General features: G+C 44.7%; 1 protein-coding gene across 2 annotated transcripts in view; it reads left to right on the top strand.

Moving 5' to 3' along the window:
• The window catches only part of USP24 (ubiquitin specific peptidase 24), a 2,799,104-nt gene that overhangs the window by 1,001,062 nt on the left and 1,777,621 nt on the right, over positions 1–20,421 (top strand). For both annotated transcript variants that reach the window (XM_069642114.1, XM_069642115.1), the window contains exon 37: positions 6,874–7,034. In XM_069642114.1, coding sequence (XP_069498215.1) covers positions 6,874–7,034 — 161 coding nt within the window. The remainder of the gene's footprint in view (positions 1–6,873; positions 7,035–20,421) is intronic.

The raw sequence follows: 20,421 nt of genomic DNA on the forward strand, positions 1-20,421 counted from the left end.
GAGACGGTTGATCAGGATGGCATGGTTGGCTGTGTCAAAGGCAGAAGAGAGATCAAGCAGGATGAGAACGCAAGGGGTGTTAGAGTTAAGGCTGGAGAGCAGGTCTTCACGGATGTTCAGGAGAGCAGTTTTTCGTGCTTCTGGCAGCTCTCAACTGATGGTCATGAAGACAGCCAACAGATTCATTGTGGAGATTGAGCTGGGAGATGGCCAGTTTCTCCAGGAGCTTGCCCAGGAAGGGAGTGATGGAGATTGGGCGATAGTAAAACAAGTTGGCAGAGAGGGACTGGTTGAGAACGAGCGCACTGACTACAGGTTAGTGTGTTGATGGGCTGCAGGTGAAAGCAAATTGTGGGTAGCCTGCCAAGTTGCCCACAGGGATATACAAAACGGAAAAGGGCTGTTTGCTTCCTCTCTGCGCACTTAAACAACAAAAGAAATGTACATTTTGCACAGTTTAGTTAAGGATCAGGCAGCCTGACGTGTGTTTCGAGCTGTAAGGCTCTTCATCTGAGGCTGCATAACAATTGTACAAAAGTAGTGCAAGAATAATTCATGCCATATGTCCAGAACACACGACACAGTAGGGCACAATGGTGCTTTTTAAAAACCATTCATCAATCAGTAAAAATAATAAATGATAAGCATCCACAAATAATTCAAATAGCATTACACCAGGGAGCCAATTCAACAAAGGATATTAGTTGACCAATCACAAAGTTGTCATTTTTCAATACGATGTAGGTGCAATGAGCAGAAGAAGGGAGAAAGAGATTAAAATAAAGTGAATGCTAGTTTAGCATATGGTCCAATACTGGTCATGCATGTGCACTAATACTCAACACTCGAAAATAAATATGCAGATAATATTCTACCTTGAAAATCCTTGCGAAGCACTAGAGAAAAGCATAATAATAATGTGTATCAATAGTAGACATCAGCATCCTATGTGAGAATAGTTGTCAAAAGCAGCTTAGTGCCACTTACCAATAGTAGCTGTGCAATATTGATGATGAGATTTCTATCTATGGGCTCCACTGTAAGTGGGAACAATGTCTGTTAGTGTTTGACCAATTTGCAGAAGTTGCGAGTAACTGTACATTGCAACAATTTATTGTTTAAACCTTATATGTTGAATTTCACATACCTATATGGCTGCTATTGCAGGGTGGGTGCACTCAAATGAAAAAGTGAAACAGAGACGTCATCAAGAATGTATGAACTAGATTCAAATCCCAGTCCTGGACGACAAAGGGAGTTGGTGGAAACGTATTCACAAGGCCCTTCAGGAAGTAGCCATAACCGGGATCGTAAAGAAGGCCCCTTGATCCGGGGACCTTTTGAACAAAGACAAGGCTGCCAAATATCCTTTGACTGTGGTAACCAGAAGGCCTGCTGAGACAGAAGGAACTCCATCACTGTAGTTGGTGGTGGGGCAAGAGATGCAATTGACATCACGTTCCCTGCACCACACCTCAAATCTTAGGATTTGAGGAAGCAAACAGCCCTTTTCTGTTTGGTATATCCCTGTGGGCAACTTGGCAGGCTACCCACAATTTGCTTTAATTCTTGGGGCCAAAAAGAAATCTCAAGAACACATCATGGGTTTGAAGTGCCCATATCGGCACGGCGGGGAAGGAAAAAGAAAGGGAAACCGCTAATTAGCAATTTAGAAACGATCAAGGTTACCTAGACGGTCACGTTCCCTGCCACAGCCCGTGATGGGTTCTGGCAGGGGTATGTGTTAGGGAGAATTCTCATTCTATGGATAATTTCCCTCACCTAGTGAGTCCCCTAGCAGCAGCTGTGCTGGATTTCTGGAGTTTATTTTTTCCACTTGGTAAGAGTGCGAGCCTTTTTCCCACTCTTAAATGTGTTTTGCCATGTGTATTTTTACTGTTTGTGTGATAGTTGGCTCTGGAGGACACCATTCCATGAACCCCACTTTTCATGTGTGTTACACAGCACCTTCCGTGCAGTAACACAGGGTTGTCTTTGAGACTTCCCCCTGACTCAATTTTCTGGGGCTGACTACTTTCCCCCAGAAAACAGGTAAAGTTGCCATTTACTTTACATAGTCATTTAAAACTACAGACCCAGTACACCCCATCTTACATGGAGCACTGGAAAGGGTTAACTCCTATCCCTTTTTGTCTGTGCCTCTCTGAGCTTTGTTTTGCTCTTTTAACATTTAGACTTAGAGAGAGTCGACAGCATTGCATGGATGGTACTTATTCTGGAATCACGCCACCTTACCAGCAGCTTCCTTCCTCGCCTCTTAGATCTCATGACCTCCAGTATTTTTCTTGTGGCAGAGGCCAGGCTGTGCATGAGGTTCCTACAGTTGCTCCTAAGAGGTCAGTGGTCACAGTACCTCCGAGCGCTCACAGATCCCCTCAAGGTGTCCAACCAAGTGGTCCTCAACCTCAGCTGGTGGACTGCCGCAGCAGTCTTATGCTGGGGGGGAAGCCTTCTGGCCTCAGACTCGATTGTTCACAGATGCATCTCTGAAGAGTTGGGGAACCCACTATGAGGCATGTGGCACATCCTTAGGCTGGCATTCCGAGCCATCAGGCTAGCCCTGCAGGATTCTGCTCCGTCTCTCAAGGGGAAACATGTCCTGATCCTGACGGACAACACGGTGGCCATGCACTTCCTGAATACGCACGGGGGTGTGTGCTCCCTCCCCCTTTGCAGAAAGGCGATGCCGCTGTGGTTCAGGTTGCTGGAGAATCAAGTCTTGATCTCTGCAGTTCATCTGGCTGGGACATAAAACGGCTTGGTGGATGCTCTGAGCATGCAGAGTACAGTTTTGCCCAAGTGGGAAGTGTGCCAGGATGTCCTGGAAGAGGTCTTCTTTCTGGGGTACCCCAACAGTGGATCTGTTTGCCACGGAGTCCAACAGGAAGTGCAGTGTTTTGGTTGAGGGAATTCCCAGCGAATGGTGCACTGGTGGACACATTCCTGATGGATTGGACCTTCCCTTTCCTTCCCTTTCCACTACACCTTCTGCACTGATTCCCATCATCCTTATCCCTTTGAGATTGGAGAGGTTTTGAGCAACCAGGATCTTGATCGCCCCTTACTGGGCGAAGAGAACATGGTACTCCAGTCTCTTGGATCTGGCCATCTGTCCGCCTCACCGGTTGCCTCGGCACCTGTATCTCCTGACCCAGTTGGAAGGTCATGTACTGCACCCGAACCTGGAGTCCCTCAACCTACATGCGTGGCTCTTGAGAGGATGAGGTATAATGACTGGGACCTCTCAGAGGAGGTGCTCGAGGTGTTGCTGGCTGCATGCAGACAGTCTACAAGATCTCCGTATGGTGCAGTTGGAGAAGATTTGAGGTGTGGTGCAGGGAACGTGATGTCATTTGCATCTCTTGCCCCACCACCAACTACAGTGATGGAGTTCCTTCTGTCTCAGCAGGCCTTCTGGTTACCACAGTCAAAGGATATTTGGCGTCCTTGTCTTTGTTCAAAAGGTCCCCGGATCAAGGGTCCTTCTTTACGATCCCGGTTATGGCTACTTCCTGAAGGGCCTTGTGAATACGTTTCCACCAACTCCCTTTGTCGTCCAGGACTGGGATTTGAATCTAGTTCATACATTCTTGATGACGTCTCTGTTTGAGCCCATGCATTCCTGTATTTGAGACTCAGCTTTGAAAACAGCTTTTTTGGTTGCGATCCCGTCTGCCATGAGAGTTAGTGAGTTGCAAGCCTTGTGTCGCAAGCCCCCGTTTCTGCGTCTTTTTTTTTCAGGAAAAGATTTCCCTTAAAATAAGAACTGGCTTTCTCCTGAACATGGTTTCTAAGTGCCACTTTTCTCAGTTCATAGATATGCTGGTCTTCTATCATCTGCTACACCCCTCTAAGGAAGAGAAGTTCCACTGCTTAGATCCCAGGAGAGCTTTGAGCTTTTACATCGCTATTACGTCTGTGTTCAAATTATCTGTCTAACTGTTCGTGGCCCATTCATTGTCCAGCAAAGGTCTAATGGTAACGAAGCAGTCTATCGCAATGGATTAGCCTCTGCATCACAGAATGTTACCAGTCGGCTGACAGGCAGCTTCCTCCTGCCATCAAGGCACACTCAACGCGAGGGGACTCGACTTCTACAGCCTTGCAGAGGGGAGTTCCAATTAGGGACATCTGTTGTGCGGCCACATGGTCGTCCTTGCACACATTTACCAGGCACCATTGTCCAGATGTCTCCTGCAGGGCTGAAATCAGTTTTGGTAGGGCAGTTCTGCAAATTATGCTACTGTAACACTTTCTGCCCACCTCTGTCATCCTAACTGTTGGGGAGTCTATCAGATTAGGAATCTGCGGCGAAAAGATATCCATACCGTAATTATCTTTCTATGGATTCTTCTCTCGCAGATCCTTCATCGCCCCTCCCATCCATCCCCACTCAAAGTTCTTCCAAGCGAAGGGATGCTTGCTGTTCAAAATAAATAATCTTTCAATTTGTCTGATTCTTGGGGATTCTACCCCTTTGGGATGTTTCTCATTGTCTGGTTTTGAACAGGATGGTTAGCCTCGTCTCCCATCGTTTTCCACTGCAGGGTTCAAGCACAGGGAAAAAATGGGGGACTGAGGTGTGGGGTGTAGTGATGTGGTATATATACCACACCTGACGTCACGTCTGGAGACAGCAATTGAGTAAAGGTGTACACTATGCCACCTTTAAAGTTTCTGCGGAGAGGAATCCATAGAAAGATCATTAGGGTAAATAATTTCTCCATTCGTCTGGTTAGTGATTGGGTCTCTTATTCGTCTGTTTAGTGAATGGGTTTTTCGAAGAGGCAGACTACGTTGGCGTCTTCTTCAGCAAAACCTTTTTTGGTCTCCCCTATTCTGCTTACGTTGGTGGTTGCTTTTACATAGAAATGGCACCTTCAGCGCTTTGGTTCGTCAGCTGGTCCAAGTGGGCTGTTGCCTCCCATTCAAAACCCCAAAACAGATCCCCAGCCTTGCTTCCAAGCTTGGAGCCTGTACTCCTGGAGTCGCTGTCTGCTTTGTTCAGAGCTACAGATGAAGGTGCAGGTTTGTACTCCCAGTACCTTTTTATGCCAAAAAACGGAGGCGGCATCCTTTCCATTCTGTGGCTCAGAAGCTTGAACAAATTCCGGAGGAAAGACACGTTGAGGGTGGTGACGTTGATAGAAATTCTCCAGGCTCTGCAGTGCCATCTGTTGGATACAGTATTAAAGTCCCCCCACCCCAAATCACAAGGTGGTCAAATCCCACTTTTTTTTTTAGTATTTCCTCCAAGTAAATAAATGTATACATCAACATTATGTAGGTAAACATTGGGAATACTCTGTACTTCCTCACCTATTTGAGCCCCAGTCAGTACCCACTCTTCAATGCGATCACTTTCAGCATTCATTCTTTCTTTTAAAGATTGAAGGTGTGGGGTGACCAAGTGTGAGGCAAGCACAGTAGTGTGTTCTGTTTAGCTATTCGGAGTTGCAGTCGCTCGAAAAACTGCAAAAATGTGTTTTAACAATGTTATTTCTAAGTGGAAACTGAGAAACCGCAAAGGAACATGAAGACGTTGGACGGATTTTTATTACGCACCTCATTGGTCTGGGATATAATGCGCCAGAATGACTTGGATAGATTACTCCTTTTTACTTTTTTTCCTACTGTTGAGGAGCTAGCGCCTTCCTGCACCACCCCCCCAAAGTGCTTTACAATAAGGCAAGACTTCTCTAAGCACTAGAGCACTGAGAAAGCTTTTTTCATGCAAAGATAATGACACAAAGACGTGGCCAGGCACTAAATGAAGATAGTTTGTATTTAAATATACGGTTGAAATAACTATTAGCTAAATGAATTTGTAAAAATGTTAAATTGTATTTAGTTTTTCTCAAAAGCACGGTAAAGAGCAGAATGCTCTGTGCCAAAAAGGAATGCAACCTGTGCTAAAAATAGACAACAGGCATTGCCTGGTGTTCGCTAGCGCTGGCAGGCCAGCACGTAACTTAGCCGCTGTTTTTTGTCCGTCAAAAAACCCAGGCAGGCTGGGGCTCATTTACACAATGCAAAATTATGGGAAAATAAGGTTTTTAAGGGGAATTAATGGACCAGATAAAATATATTGAGTGAAGCATATGGCAGGAAGGTGTGTTTATATATAAATGTTTATAAGTAGCAAAATAATGATAAACAGCTGCAATTTATTCTTGCAGAGGCTAGCAGTATGCTAAGTAGTTTGTCCTAAATGGAAACACGGCCATGCTGGAAGGAAGACTGCAGCACCCCTTGTAAGGGAAGGACAGTTTTGGATGAGCCACTCCAGTATTCAGTGACCAAGTCAAGAGTATTTAAGCTGCCTGCCTGGCACCAGTCTGGAGGAGCCAGGAACGGAAGAGGGACAGAATGCCATTCAGGAGCAGAGTCCTTTGCACCAGATTAAACTTGTTATCCTTACAAGATAAAGATTCTTGGCCTTAATTCACTAGAGGGATGAACTTTAATCTGTGTGAGCGTGATTAGGGGTACCCCTATTCTTAAGGGGTACCCCTGTAAATTGGGGTACCTTTCTCTACTATACATGTTTACATTGCATTTGCATCCAGTAACTCAAATTCATTCAAAGCATGTGAATCTGCGCTTTAGAACTATGGTTACAAATTAGTAACTAATTTCTTCTGTTGCCCAAACAGTATATCTATTAGTCATGAATAGCTGCATGCTTATTGGTTTTGATAATGCAATCACTAATTATAAACACACATTTCTTATTCTGATTTGTTGCTTTTTTGTTGCATCTTAAGCCTTTATGCTTTATGTTAATTAGTACATTTAAAAAAAAAACATTTGACAGTGTATGGTGCCTCATATAGCAAACTATCTTTTCAGATTCGACGTGTTGCCTGTGATCAATTATATACACTTAGTCAGACGGACACATCAATGTATCCAGATGTACAGAAGCCAAACCAGTTCCTGTTGAGTGTTATTCTTACTGCCCAGCTACCTCTTTGGTCACCAACAAGCATAATGAGGGGCATTAACCAGAGGTGTGTAGTTAACTACTTTTATTATGATGTCTTGTAAAGTCATGCAGTTTGTTGTTGGCAAAATTAAGGCATCGAAGACTTGTTCAATTTCAGTGAACCCTACTAAGGGGGAAATCAGCAGCTTTAAACTGGTCACACATGGTTTATAGACCTCTTGATCATTAAGAAGCTAGTGTTTTCATTTTGACTTTTCCACTAAAAACATTTAGTCTTGCGGTAACCCTGCCGGTGCTACTGGCAGGTTGCTGCCAGACTCGAAATAATTTACCAGCGCCTGACCTGCCGGTGCCACCGGCTCATACGAGTCCGGTGGCCGGGAAGTTTGGTGCAGGTGTATTTGTTAATCCCCATTCCCATAGAGTCCCATGTGACAGCATCGACAGCATCGCTAATGGTGCATCCATGAGCAGTCTACCGACCGTGACCGCTGCCCCTGGCATGGTCAGACTTGTCGGGCACAGCGGCTCTGGCAGGCAGACTCAGTGTGCCGGTCTGTAAACAAGGGTGCCGGTGAGCTTACTGGCACCGTTGTTTCTGGACCGGCAAACTTATGAGACCCTCCGTCTTTAGCTGTGTAGTGCTAGTGGATGTTGTAACCATTTTGTGGCATGAATATGTAAAATGTAACATTCTAATGTATTGCATCCACCCATAGATTACTCATCTTTGATATATTCCAGTGTCAGCTTATTCTCAGAAATGTTTTGAACATCCACGGGGCTCTGTGTGGCTCCACGCGGAGTGTTGTCAAAACCCTCCACTCCATGGCACCATCAGAGGCAGGCTGGAGCTCGACTTGGCTACGACGTGCAAGGTCACCATTTCTGTCAATTATAGAACGTTTTGAGGGGGAAGTGGACCCTATAACCTTTTGATCTGGAACCCTCTTCTGAATGTTCAGATATCCCTGAGCAATTGTAAAGCGAGGAAACACAGAGCTGGCTGCAAATCTCTACATCACCATTGGACTTGACACTTTGCTGGAGCTGGCCTTTATGCAAGCACACTCTAGGTTCACCTGAAGCACACCGCCTACAGAAGAAACATAGAGAAGGTAGTAAAGACCATGGGGCTAGCAGTTCCATCGATCTCTGTGACGTTGTATGAGCTGTCGCAGGTACTTGATTAAGATCCATCAAAAGAATTGTGTTTACCCTTTATATAGAGATTTTTCTTCAGCCTTCTGGTGAGGGTGTAAAACCATTTACCCCAATGGCAAGGCCTGTTTCACAACCAAAAGATGGACCATACTTTCTGAAGTGATAGCTGTGGCGAACAGTCACATTTCACTCAAGGGAGGAGGTAGGCTTGCAGTGAAGTACAATTGGTTTGAATAGTTTTGTCCAGAGAATACACCACACTGATCTACTGAAAAATATATTCTTTATTATAAACTAATGTTAATATGGATTTCCAAGATCAGCCCTGGTGGGAGGATTTTGGGAGGCCACACTATTTGCAGTAAACAGGGAAGACACTGACAGGGTAGCCAAAACCCTAACAATTAAGGTAGGTGAGCAGTCAAGGCTTAGTGTCAGGAAAAGTTAGAGAGTAGGCTAAGGTTACAATGGCCCTCATAAGTTTGCCGGTCCGGCACTAGCAAACTATTAGTCTGCCGGTTGGGGCAGTGGACTACTGGCAGGCCTGACCTACCGGCAGATTTTTCACTGAAGCACCAGCACCGCTACTAACGGTGCCGGTGCTTCATTGTTCCCATTCCTGTAGAGTCCTATGGGATTCCACAGGAATGGGAACTTGCCATTTTTCCGCTGCCCGTAATATCCCAGTATTACCGGGATATGTAGCGGTGGAAACAGTAAGCCGAGGTTGCCGGTAGCACCGACTGCCTACCGGCAACCTCATAATGTGGGCCAATGAGTCTAAAACAGAGCAACACCAATAATTCAAGTTAGACATTAAGCATATAAAAATACAGTTATTAGAATTTAGTTAAGCACTAAGCATATCAAAATCACAGCTACGTATTGGCACACGAAACCATATATAGTAATTACCAGTGCAATATAGGTGAATAGTCAGATGCAAGGAAGAATAGGCAGAACTCTTCAGAACCAACACACAGCTTTACTCACTCTTTTGTCCAACCCTGATATGGTGTGGGCCTTGTGCCAAAAGTCATAAGTTAGAAAATATAGCTTATTCATGTAAGTCTATTCAGAAATGGGGTGGGCTGTGGTGGTGCTTTTAGAAATGTTACAAAGTTAGGTAAGTATTTAGTAAAGTTCAGGTCAATACTCGACTCAATCCTATTCACTAGGATAGGCCTAGGAAAGGATCCTTAACACAGGCTACACCACCAGAGGTCAGGTCACAGTGAGTGTGGCCAGAGAGTGGGTGGGGCAGACAGAAACAGGTCTGATAACTTACCCCCTAACTCAGATTTTTCCAGAATCCGTTGGGGAGACACTCTTTTGAGCTTGGACTTGTCGAGGAAGGCCCAGGGGCTGTGGATGCAGAGGTCACTTTCGGCACCAGCTTTCAGTTTCGATGGGTCGCGGTGCACAGGAATCTGTTCCAGACATCTTCCAGTTGAAGACCTATAACGATGAAAGATGAACACCTTTGGAGTGCAGACCCCCTCAGGACACCTCACTGGATTGAAGGAGTGTTTCATCAGGAGTCACCACGATCAGCCGGTGACAGTAGATCTTAACAGCAGCGAACACAGAGGCAGGTACAGCACAGCTTCCCTTGCCGTGAGATGGCTTAAAATACAGGAGCAGGCGACTTGTGGCACAAGCGGAAGATCTGCAAAGATCCAAGACTCTGCTTGGAATAACGATTGCTCCAGTAAGGTAACCTTGGAGAGAGGTAGTCAGTCCACCGATCGGTCCAGGGACACTTCCAAAGACACAGATCCTAGATAACAAACCACAAATAGGATAAGAACAAATAGCATGGTTTATCTTTAACAAAAACACTCAATACGCACTTGAGGGATAGGTGTTAGACGCACCCCAAAACAAAATGTGGCATACGTGATGACACAGTCGCGTTAAATGAACGGTACCGTGCCACTACAAAAAGCGGCCATTTTAGTTTTCCCGCACCTATCATACCGCGAGGAAAACTCACGGTTTGGGAAACCGCTCAAGATTTATTACAGGTAAATGACTATTAGACTAGATATTTCTTTCAAATGTAGACTTATATTTTATAAAATCACACAATACTTAATGGAATACATGTATTCATGAATTACAGAAGGGAGTATATTTTGATTAAGCCAAGCAATCAAGAGCTTTCAAAAAGAGTGATGACCAAACATGAAGTCATTTTAGACCATAAAGCTCATCGCAATTATTGTGTACGAATACTTCATACGTTTGGATTTTTAGTTGAACCTGAAATTAGAATAAGCATCATTAAAAAGTACAATATTACATCTTACACAAATTATTCTGTATTTGTTTTGTTTTAGGTAAACACAATGAATACCATGTATTAAAACCCTCCTGATGAATGATGATGTAATAAGACTTTTTACAAATTATTTAAAGGAAATGATGCATCCCTATATCTGTGTTTAATTCTGTAAGACAGGTGCCCATCAAACAAATTCATGATGCTTCTTTGCATCTTAATATCTTCTCTTTATTACCCCCTCTTGGTGGCATATGGATTTTCTCTAAACTAAAAAATCTAATATTGTTTATTGTTTCTGCATTGTGATGTTGAAAGTGAAAAGCCAAAGGGAAGCGAAGCTCCTTATTTCGGATTGATCTCAAATGTTCCCCTATTCTTGTTTTAAGGGATCAAATAGTGCTGTCTATATAGATTTTAGTACAAATACATTGGATCCTGTGTACCACGTATTTGGTATTGCAGTTTATGAAATGACTGATTTTGCGAGTTGTGGCATTGGGCCTCTGGATGTTTTGCTTGCTGTTGTCTGAGAACGGACCTACTTGGCAGTTACTACACTTATAATTTCCTTGTCATGTTTTTTGAGTCTACATTTGTGGAAGACCTCTGTCTTGTTTGTTCAAAAAGTGAGATGGGCATGACATGTCTTTCAAATTTTTGGATTTACAAAACGTTAAGCAGGGTGAACTATCCAAATGTTTCATTAGGTCTGCATCTAGTTGTAAAATGTTCCAATGTTTTGACAGAATTTTCCTTATTGTTCGCGTGTTGGAACTGTAAGTAGTGATAAACCGTATCTTAATTGAATCCACTGTTGTACTTGATTTAGGTTTGTTGGTGAGTAGATCTGCTCTTGTACGTAGCTTGGTCTTTTGATATATTTTTGAGAGATGTTTATGGTTATATCTTCTTTCTCTGAATTTACGAATTGAGTCCTGTGCATATTTCTCAAATTCCAAATTGTTGGTGCAATTTCTTTTGACTCTTAATAGTTCTCCATATGGAATGTTTGAAATCACATGGTTAGGGTGATTGCTTGTTGCATGAAGAAGGCTATTCACTGCTGTGGATTTTACAAAGAGTTGTATGGATAGTATTATTGTCTATGTATAAGTGCAGATCCAAAAAGTTATTTTCTGATGTGCTTTCTTGTAGGACGAATTTTAGATTGTAATAGTTTGCATTTAGATAATTGTGATATTCCATATATTATGTTGTTGCCAGTTGTAAATGCAGGGTGTTGCCTGGCTTGTTCAATCTCAAAATGTCCCATGTATAGATTGGCGTATGGTGGTGCAAATTTGGCTCCCTTGGCCGTGCCTTGTTTTTGACGGTATAGTTGTTTATTGAAAATAGAAATATTGTACTGAAGGGTGAAGTTGAGCATTTCCGTAAGCATTAGATTTTCCTGAGAGAAGAATAAAGATCTGCTTTTGAGAAAATAGTAGGTGGTATCCACTCCTTTATTGTGCAAGATACTGGTATAAAGGGCAGAAACGTCCAGTGTGACTAGCCTGTAATTTGTCTCCCATGTGAATGGTTCAAGATGCTGGATCACATGCTTGGTATCCTGTATGTATGATGATAGTCCTGCAGCTAGTGTTTGAAGATGTCTAGCAATGTACTGTGAAATTGGTTCAGTAAGTGATCCTATGCTGTTAATGATTGGTCTGCAAGACGGTAGTGACAAATGAGGCTTATGCATTTTCAGAATAAAGTATATTATTGCTGTTGTAGGAAAAGGATTGTGCATGAAATCGTGCTGTTCAGTTAACAGGCCTGTTTCTTGCCAATGGGTGCTCATGACATTCCAGTCTTGTACCAATTTGGGTGAAGGATTGTTAGGCAGAAACCTGTGCAGTTCCCTTAGGGAACACTGCAAAAGATTTAGGACTACAGGTGTTAGCAGTAAACCCACTTGGTAGCAGTCACTACCACCCAGATTTACCTGGTAGCTGTGGCTGAGCAGTCAGACTTCTCTCAAGAAGAGTTAGGCAGTATGCAAAGTATACAAAATAGGCACTCAGACACACCAATACAAGCAAACACTGACCAGAGCTTTGGTATCAAAGTATATAATTATTTATTTAAAAACAGACTGTTTGAAACACTCCAGCACTCTTGTTGTAAAATATTCTAAACACAGTTACTATTGTAATATATACACTCCTTTTTCCTTATCAGATAAGTAAAACACCACTTATTTTCATACAGAGGTGAGCGCTTAACTAGATGGCACTCCAATAAGTTTGTGAGAAAGGGAGGGAAAAAGACAGAATATGGAAAGGTACACCACTCTAAGATTTAGGAACACTGTTAGCAAGGCAGAAGAGCAAAAGTCACTGGTGAGCCAAAGTCCAAAGGCTGGGCCCACTCTTAGAGAAAGCAGAGCACAAATGCGCCCAAGATCACACAGTTACACTAGGCTTAGAAAGTCTTGTAGAGAGTTCAAAAAGAGTCTAGAGAGGCTTAGGAAAGTTTAGCCAGGGTGTCCCAGGCTAACCCAGGTTCGAAAGCCGAGGGCTAAATCTAACCCGCACAGTCGGTAGCAAGGGAAGCCTGGCGGGACACGGTACCTTAAGTGGGAAGGATCCTCCAGCGGTGGCAGTTGTTCCTGGCAGTGGGTGCAAGTCGCGTCGTCGTCCAGGGGAAGAGAAGATCTCGACTTGGAGGAAAGATGGTGGTCGTTGCACTACCTGGGAAGAAACCAGCCGAGGAGTTTTCCGGTTAAAGGTGGTACCTTTGTTCGCGGTCGTGGTAAAACGTGGTATCCCGGTTGCCGGGGTACTTGGCACAGGCAAGGCGGCCACGAGGTATGTCGGGAAGGCGAAAAAGAGGTGAAACTGGTTATCCCCACCAGGAAGAAGACTCTCTGGCAGGAGATCTCCTCTGTCGTTGGGAAAAGTGGTGAGACGGTCCAGCAGGGCTCCACCGGTGGTGGCGTCGTGGCAGGTCGGCTCAGCTTCTCCCTCGTCGGATTCTTAGGTCCTGTGGCGACTTCTGAAGTTCCAGTCCCCAAAGCCCTGCTTTTATGCAGAAAACCCCCATTCACTCAGCCTAGCTGTCACTCAAACATGCTAAGTGGTGAGTCGGCCGGCTCACCACTTGGGCCAACCAGGACGGAGTGCGACTTGAGTTGCCTAGGCAACTCAGTCCAGGGTGCCTAAATCCCCCTCCACCCCTCCTAAGTACCCCAGACAGAGTGGCACCACTTTGGAGGGCTTCTGTGGAGAAGCCCGCCAAAAAGTGAAACAAAGGGCTCGACTTGGGTTGGAGTCCCAGAAGAGAACACAAACGCCATTTTAGAATCAAGTTTTGGCAAAAAATACCAACCGGAGAATTAATATTAATTAAATAAACCGGCGGTATGTTCGAGGCTACCGTAAATAATTAAATAAAGATAGTAGCCTAAAACAATGGGAAATCCCATAGGAAAATATTTGCGGTTGAATATAAAAAGTAGTATCCACTGCCACCAGCCAAAACTTGATCAGGGGGGACGGAGACGTGCCCCCTCGACTAACAGACCCCGGGGCAATCGAATTGCCCCAGCCAGTACGTCCACAATATGATGGTTGGTACTGGTTCTGTTCAGAATTTAAGACTAGTAAAGTCAATGGTGACTTTACATGCCCTGGGAGACAGTAGTCAGTCCCTGGGTATGGAGTCTATACTGGGGGGTCACTATGACACCCCTGTGTTACTGCAGTGAGGGTGCTGTGTAACACACATCACAAAAAAACACATGAAGCCCTATGGAGTAAAAGACCCCATAGCCCATTAAACACATCTAGATTCAAAGAAACACACTCAAATCATGCCCAATAGTGAGGGTAAAAGAGTCTCACTCTTGGCAGGAGGAAAAAATAAACCCCAAAAATCCAGCAAAGCTGCTGGGGGACTCACTAGGTTAGGAAATTAAGCCTAAACAGAGAATTCTCCCTAACAAGGATCTGTCATGGAAACCAGCATAGGGGCCCACTCCTCGCTAGCACAAACACATGGGGGAAGGCGGAAAGCAAAAACAGGGGCTAGCTAAATGGGTAAAGGCCTGGCAAGCAAAACACTCATTGAGGCAGTCATAGAGCGCACCTCACTCACATAGCCTTGTTTTAGCATAGCCTTTATTATCCAGCTACTTCCTGTACCTTCAACATGGATGCTGGTGTAACATCCAGGAACTGTGTGGAACTGTGTAGCACACTCTTGTGTCTAGGCGTGGATGCCTATATAAGCCACACCCAAGCACTATTCCGTTGTTTGTGTGCTCTCTGTAGCCTTGAGCACACGTTGACTGCAACCTGGACTTCCATCGGCTCCTTACCTGTATTCCGCTTCAAAGCAGTCCGGACTTCCAGTGGATTCCTCACCTGTTTGTTCTTTGCGATCGAAGCAAGTTCCTCCTCTGTGCATACGCACCAGCGCTCCGGACCCGACCTGCAAAAGAAAAGGAACAAGTTAGAATCTGTAAGCGCGCGCATGGAACTAGTGCCTCTGTCTCCCGCGCGACCACAGACTCATCCATTCTAACTTAGTGCGAGCTGAGCGGAGTACTCCTCACCGCGGCCGCATCCAGTAGCTGCTCCATTTCCGAAACCTGCAAAGACAATGAACTTTCTTTAATGCTACGCACGCATAGCATGTGAAGTAACTGGCCTTCATAGAACTTACTTTCCACTCGCAGTCGAACTTACCTGCAGCTGAACTTGCAACAATTCCCAGTGCAGTAATTAGGCAAATACTGCAAAGAGCGTGTTTCACCGGAAGGACACCCTCAACATGAACCTAGTGAAGCAACTAGCACCAGACCCCCAGACTACTGCACCCCTGTAGATGCACGATGGAGAGTGCGCTATACTAAATCACAAGGTGAGCCACGCCCAAAACAAGGGTATACACTGCACTTGGGACACAGGGAGGGTGGAGGGAGTGCTGGAGCACCTTCTTCACAGAAAACCCACTAAAACACTGATTCTCTTGGCAGGTCAGCTTTCCAGCCCCGGGGTAACGAGAGGAAGAGACCAGAGGAATCCATTGGTCCCGCAGAGACCCAGGTGAGTGTGACAGGATTCCTAGGCAATTTCTCATAACATGATTCTTCATCTAGGTGCTCAAGTGCCAATTTAACATAATCTTTCGTATTTTACTGTCACACTCAGATGTTTAAAGCCAGGGTTCCTCTAAATACAGTACCAACGGAGTCGAGGGATCCTCTTAGGGTCCTGTCGGTAGGGTATATTCCTCAACCGTCCCACGCAAAACGGGGTTGTGGTTGTACCGATTCTGTCGAGGGAGCAAAGAAGGTGATCAGCAAAGGGCTTTCCAGTACCGGCTCTGCAGAGGTTCCTCCATTGGAGGCTACTTCTGGGGCAGTTCCTAAGATATCCACTAAACATCCTAATTCTGCCAGCACCGGCTCGGCTGAGGATCCTTGTTTCAAGGCTAAGTGTTTCTTAAGTCTCCTGACTCCCCAGAGGGGACAGTTGCCTCATTTTATCCTATGACGCAGTTCTCTTCAGGTGTTGACTAAATGGCGGCCCAACCTTCTTGGTCCACGGCAGCCATTCTGGATACCTCCCTTACACCAACTTTCATGACTATTGGTGCTGGGAGTGTTCCTGTTGGGGCTGAGCCGTTTTCCACGTTGTGTGGAAAACAAAGACCCGTTTGTCGGTCCTGGGGACAGCTTCAGCTAAGGCCTCTTGTACACAGAGGTCAGGGTCCCAGACTCGGTCCTTCTGTGGGATCTGGGGGTTTTCAGGTTCGCTGTGCGCGCCTTTCTGAAACTCCTGTTGGTAGCCCCACCTTAAGCGGCAGCAGCAAAGTGGTTGGTTTTTCTCTTGGCCATCAGCTTTCTCTACAGGGACAGATAATCTCCCTACCGACAAATCACCAAATTATATTTTTTGTCGGTCACACTACACTTAGGTGGGGGGACGAATCTTGTCTCAACTGGAGGCGTGGCAAACCATCCACCAAGACTGGCGGGGTTTGTCCATCGTTTAGGCCAGTTTTTACTTGCCCTTTCCTCCTACCCCACCCAGGATGCTCTCCTTCAGAGCAGAGGTACAGAAACCTCTATACCTCAGAGTGGGGGAACCGGATCCCCTCATGGAGCAAGGGAGGGGCTAGTACTGCGGTCCTTTTACAGTGTTCAACCAGGCTGGCCTGCGCACTATCTTCGATATTTCCGAGAGAAATTCAAGTAGATCACGCCCTCCCAACTAAAGTCCGTCCTTTCTTTGGAAGGACGATTGGCTCAGTGTGGTGGTCTTCCAGGATGCGTAAATGACATTCTGACTGGAGCCCGCATATGAAATATCTGCAGTTCTCTATGGGAGCAGAACACTTCAGTTTTGGGTACTCCTTTTGGTCTCGGCTCAGCGAGACGCACAGGAAACTCATCTGAGGGGCCCTGCAGCGGTCCCCTAATACCAGATCTTCTTCCAAGGTTCACCATTTGGGGCTAAGGCTGACCCCAGTTCTGCTGTGGCTTTTGATAACAGGGTTCACCCTGAGGCTTCTCCATCTGGAGTTAGCTGTACCGAGTCTTGGCTCGAGGTCCCTCTCGTGGTGGCTATAAGACCAGGATTAAACCTGAGGTTCCACTGCTCGGGGCTTAATCGGTCACCAACAGAATTGAGAGTCCCTCATTGAGGGTCCTGGCTGTAAGGTATATCCCTAAACCTTTCTGCTTGCGTGGCGGTGGTGATACCAGTTCTGTTGAGGGGGGGCGAAAGAAGGTGGTCACGTACCACAGACCTTCCAATACCGGCTCTGCCGAGGATCCTCCTCTAGAGGCTAATTCTGGGGAAACCCCTGACGTAGCGAGTAAACACCCTTGATCTGCCAGTATTGGCTCTACCAAGGTTCCTTGTTTCAAGGTTAGGATTGCACGCAAGGCCCCTGACTTCCCTGTGGAGACTATTGCTTCACTTACTCCTGTGACGCAGTTCACCCCTGATGTGTTGGCGGCCCAACCTCTGCGGGCCATGGCGGCCATTTTGAATACCTCCCTTAGAGCGAGGTTTTACATCACACTAGAGGTGGTCCTCTTTGCAACTTGTGGGTCAACATGAAAGCTTATGCTTCCCCCTCATTGCCTCCTATCTATTGGTCGCTCTGTAAGCACATCGAACCATTGCCAAAGTAGCTACGTAGGTTTTCCCACCAGCTTTTGTTAAGCATTACTGCTTAGACCTGGGCTCCAGAGCCGATGCTCAATTCGGCCAGCCTGTTTTTAAATCCTTTTTCATTTAGGAGGTTCAATCCACGCGTATTTCCTGTGAGGAGTGCTTGGTAATCTCCCAAAAGTATGGAGGAAAGAGGACGGGATGTAGGAGTAAAACGAAGTTATTCACCGTAGTGACTACCTTACTCCAGCCCGCCGTCCCCTCTAATAAGTATCCTCTAGTATTGCTTAAATGGTCTCAGACCTGGCGATAGAAAAGGACTGAAGGGCGATGCACGTGGCGGAGCTAATAAGGGTGGTGTTATGGCTGCTTCCGGTACCACGCGTAAAAAGAGAGGGACACATTTTCAATGTAATGCTTTTTTACAAAAGTGCCCCGTCAGACAGGGTGGAATGTCCCAAAAGTATGGAGGAAAGGGGACTATGGACTAGGAGTAAGGTAGTCACTACGGTGAGTAACTTTGTTAAAATCAGAAGCACATAATTCGTAATATGCCATCATTGCACCTTAGCAAACGTCAAAATTAGATATACATAAATTATCAATCTTTTTTTTAAGAAGGCTATTGGAATTACTAATTGCAAATATATTGATGATTCTGGTTACAACCATTATATTTATTTTGAAGCTAACAGATAACAAACCGCAAATAGGATAAGCACAAATAGCATGCTTTATCTTTAACAAAAACACTCAATACGCGCTTGAGGGATAGGTTTTAGATGCATCCCAAACCAAAATGGAGGATTCGTGATGACGCGTTCGCATAAAATGAACGTGATCGCGTTACTACAAAAAGCAGCCATTTTAATTTTCCCGCGGCTATCATACCGCGAGGAAAACTCCCCTTTTGGGAAACCGCTCAAGATTTATTACAGGTAAATGACTATTAGACTAGATATTTCTTTCAAATGCAGTCTTATGTTTTATAAAAGCACACAAAACTTAAAGGAATACATGTATGTATGTATTAAAGAAGGAAAAATATTTTGATTAAGACAAGCTATCAAGAGCTTTCAAAGAGAGTGATGAGCAAACATGAAGTCATTTTAGACTATAAAGCTTACCGCAATTAGTGAGTACAAATACTTCATACGTTTGGATTTTTAGTTGAACCTGAAATTAGAATAAGCATCATTAAAAAGCACAATATTACATCTTACACATAGTATTCTGTATTTGTTTTGTTTTAGGTAAACTCAATGGATACTTTGTATTAAAACCCTCCTGTTGAACCATCTATAGACGGAGAAACATGTGTAGAGGGGATAAATTATAAAACATTGAGAGATTTTTAGGGATTGAGAGACAATATTTTATCCCAGAGAAGACCAGTTGAGACAGTGTAAATCATTACCTATTTAAAGGGATTGTGAGAGAACGTATTTCACAAGTCAAGATATTTCGAGAAATATCACTTATTGGAGCTGATATTATTTTGAGACTAAACAAAGGAGATTGAATTAAAACTTGTAAGCAATATTCAAGAAATGTTGTTTTAAGGATACTGTATGTACAATTAAGAATTAAAAGCCATCAATTTGGCGCAACAGCACAGATCCTTCTTTTCATTTCCTATATTTTACTATTGCAGCACCTTCTGTGTAGTGTTGCTGGGAGCTCCTTGAGCCTTCCCTCTTTAGTTTTATATTATTTTCCTGTGCTATCTTGATGTTGCCAGGATAACTGGGATACGTTTTTATCGTACCTAGGCTTTTCTTTTGTGAGATCTGCCGACCGCACCGGATTTTGTGCTTTCTTTGGCCTTGGGGGGGCGGGAGGGTGGGGTCTGCAGATTGACACTGTGAAGTGGTATCTTTCTGCTATTTCAGTTTTCAACAGTACCCTGAGGCAGGGTTAATTTTTCATGATTACTGTTAAAAAAAAAAATGCCTTTTTGCAACCTTCCCTCCATAGTTTCCCATTGAACCCCATTCTTTTTGCTTTATTTTTGATCCTGTCGTTCCTTTTTGAAGGGAAGTAAACCCTACAGCTTCACTTCCCTGTACTGGGAAACTTAGTTTCCATTTTGAATTACTGTATATTTATATTGCACACAACATCTTACAATGTAGTGCAATGGGGATACTTTTGTATCCCCAGATCTTTTTGCACATGGGACTTTTGGTTACTTTTATATGTGTTTGAAGACAAACTGGTGGCAGCAGTAAAAAATGTACAATTTTTGCATTCATTTTGGTGTGCACATTCATGTTTACTATGGATGACTACTAAATGTGGCTAGTGCCCTAAAATGGCTGTGCCATAAGATTTTCGCTTATTCTTTGGCCATATTGTTGTTTGGCTTTCTTCCTGCCCTCTAAGGTCAGGAAAGTTCTTGTAAGGTCATGTACTTGCCCGGGAAAGCTGCTGCTTCCGTGTGTGTGTGTTTCTGTGTGTTGGTGTCCCGCGGAATGGGATAGGACTGTCTAGTCCCAGTCCAAAGCACTGGTGCAAAAAGTCTGCTACTGGGGCGGATGTGAAACAAGTAGTTGTCCCTGATCGGACAACTACTGGCTGTTTGAATGGGTCAAATCCTTACCATTGCTGGGCTTGGGCTTGCTACCACCTCAGAATTTGGATAAGAGGACTCCTCCTGCAGCTATTGTTCAGATCTACATTGGAGCCAAGAATCCCTCGAAGAGCCCATCGTTGGTGACCCGAAGATGACTTCTAAAGTGGTCTGGCATCCCTTCCAGTGTCTGGCCCAGTGAAGCCCTTCTCCTCTGCCTGATCTCCGAGCAACCTGGGCAGTGCTTCAGCCCTTGGACTAGTGGGACCAACTAGTCTCTATGCCTTCTTGAGGA

This window comes from Ambystoma mexicanum, chromosome 1q (assembly GCF_040938575.1).
Source record: "Ambystoma mexicanum isolate Mex_15411 chromosome 1q, UKY_AmexF1_1, whole genome shotgun sequence".
Classification (NCBI taxonomy): Eukaryota; Metazoa; Chordata; class Amphibia; order Caudata; family Ambystomatidae; genus Ambystoma; species Ambystoma mexicanum.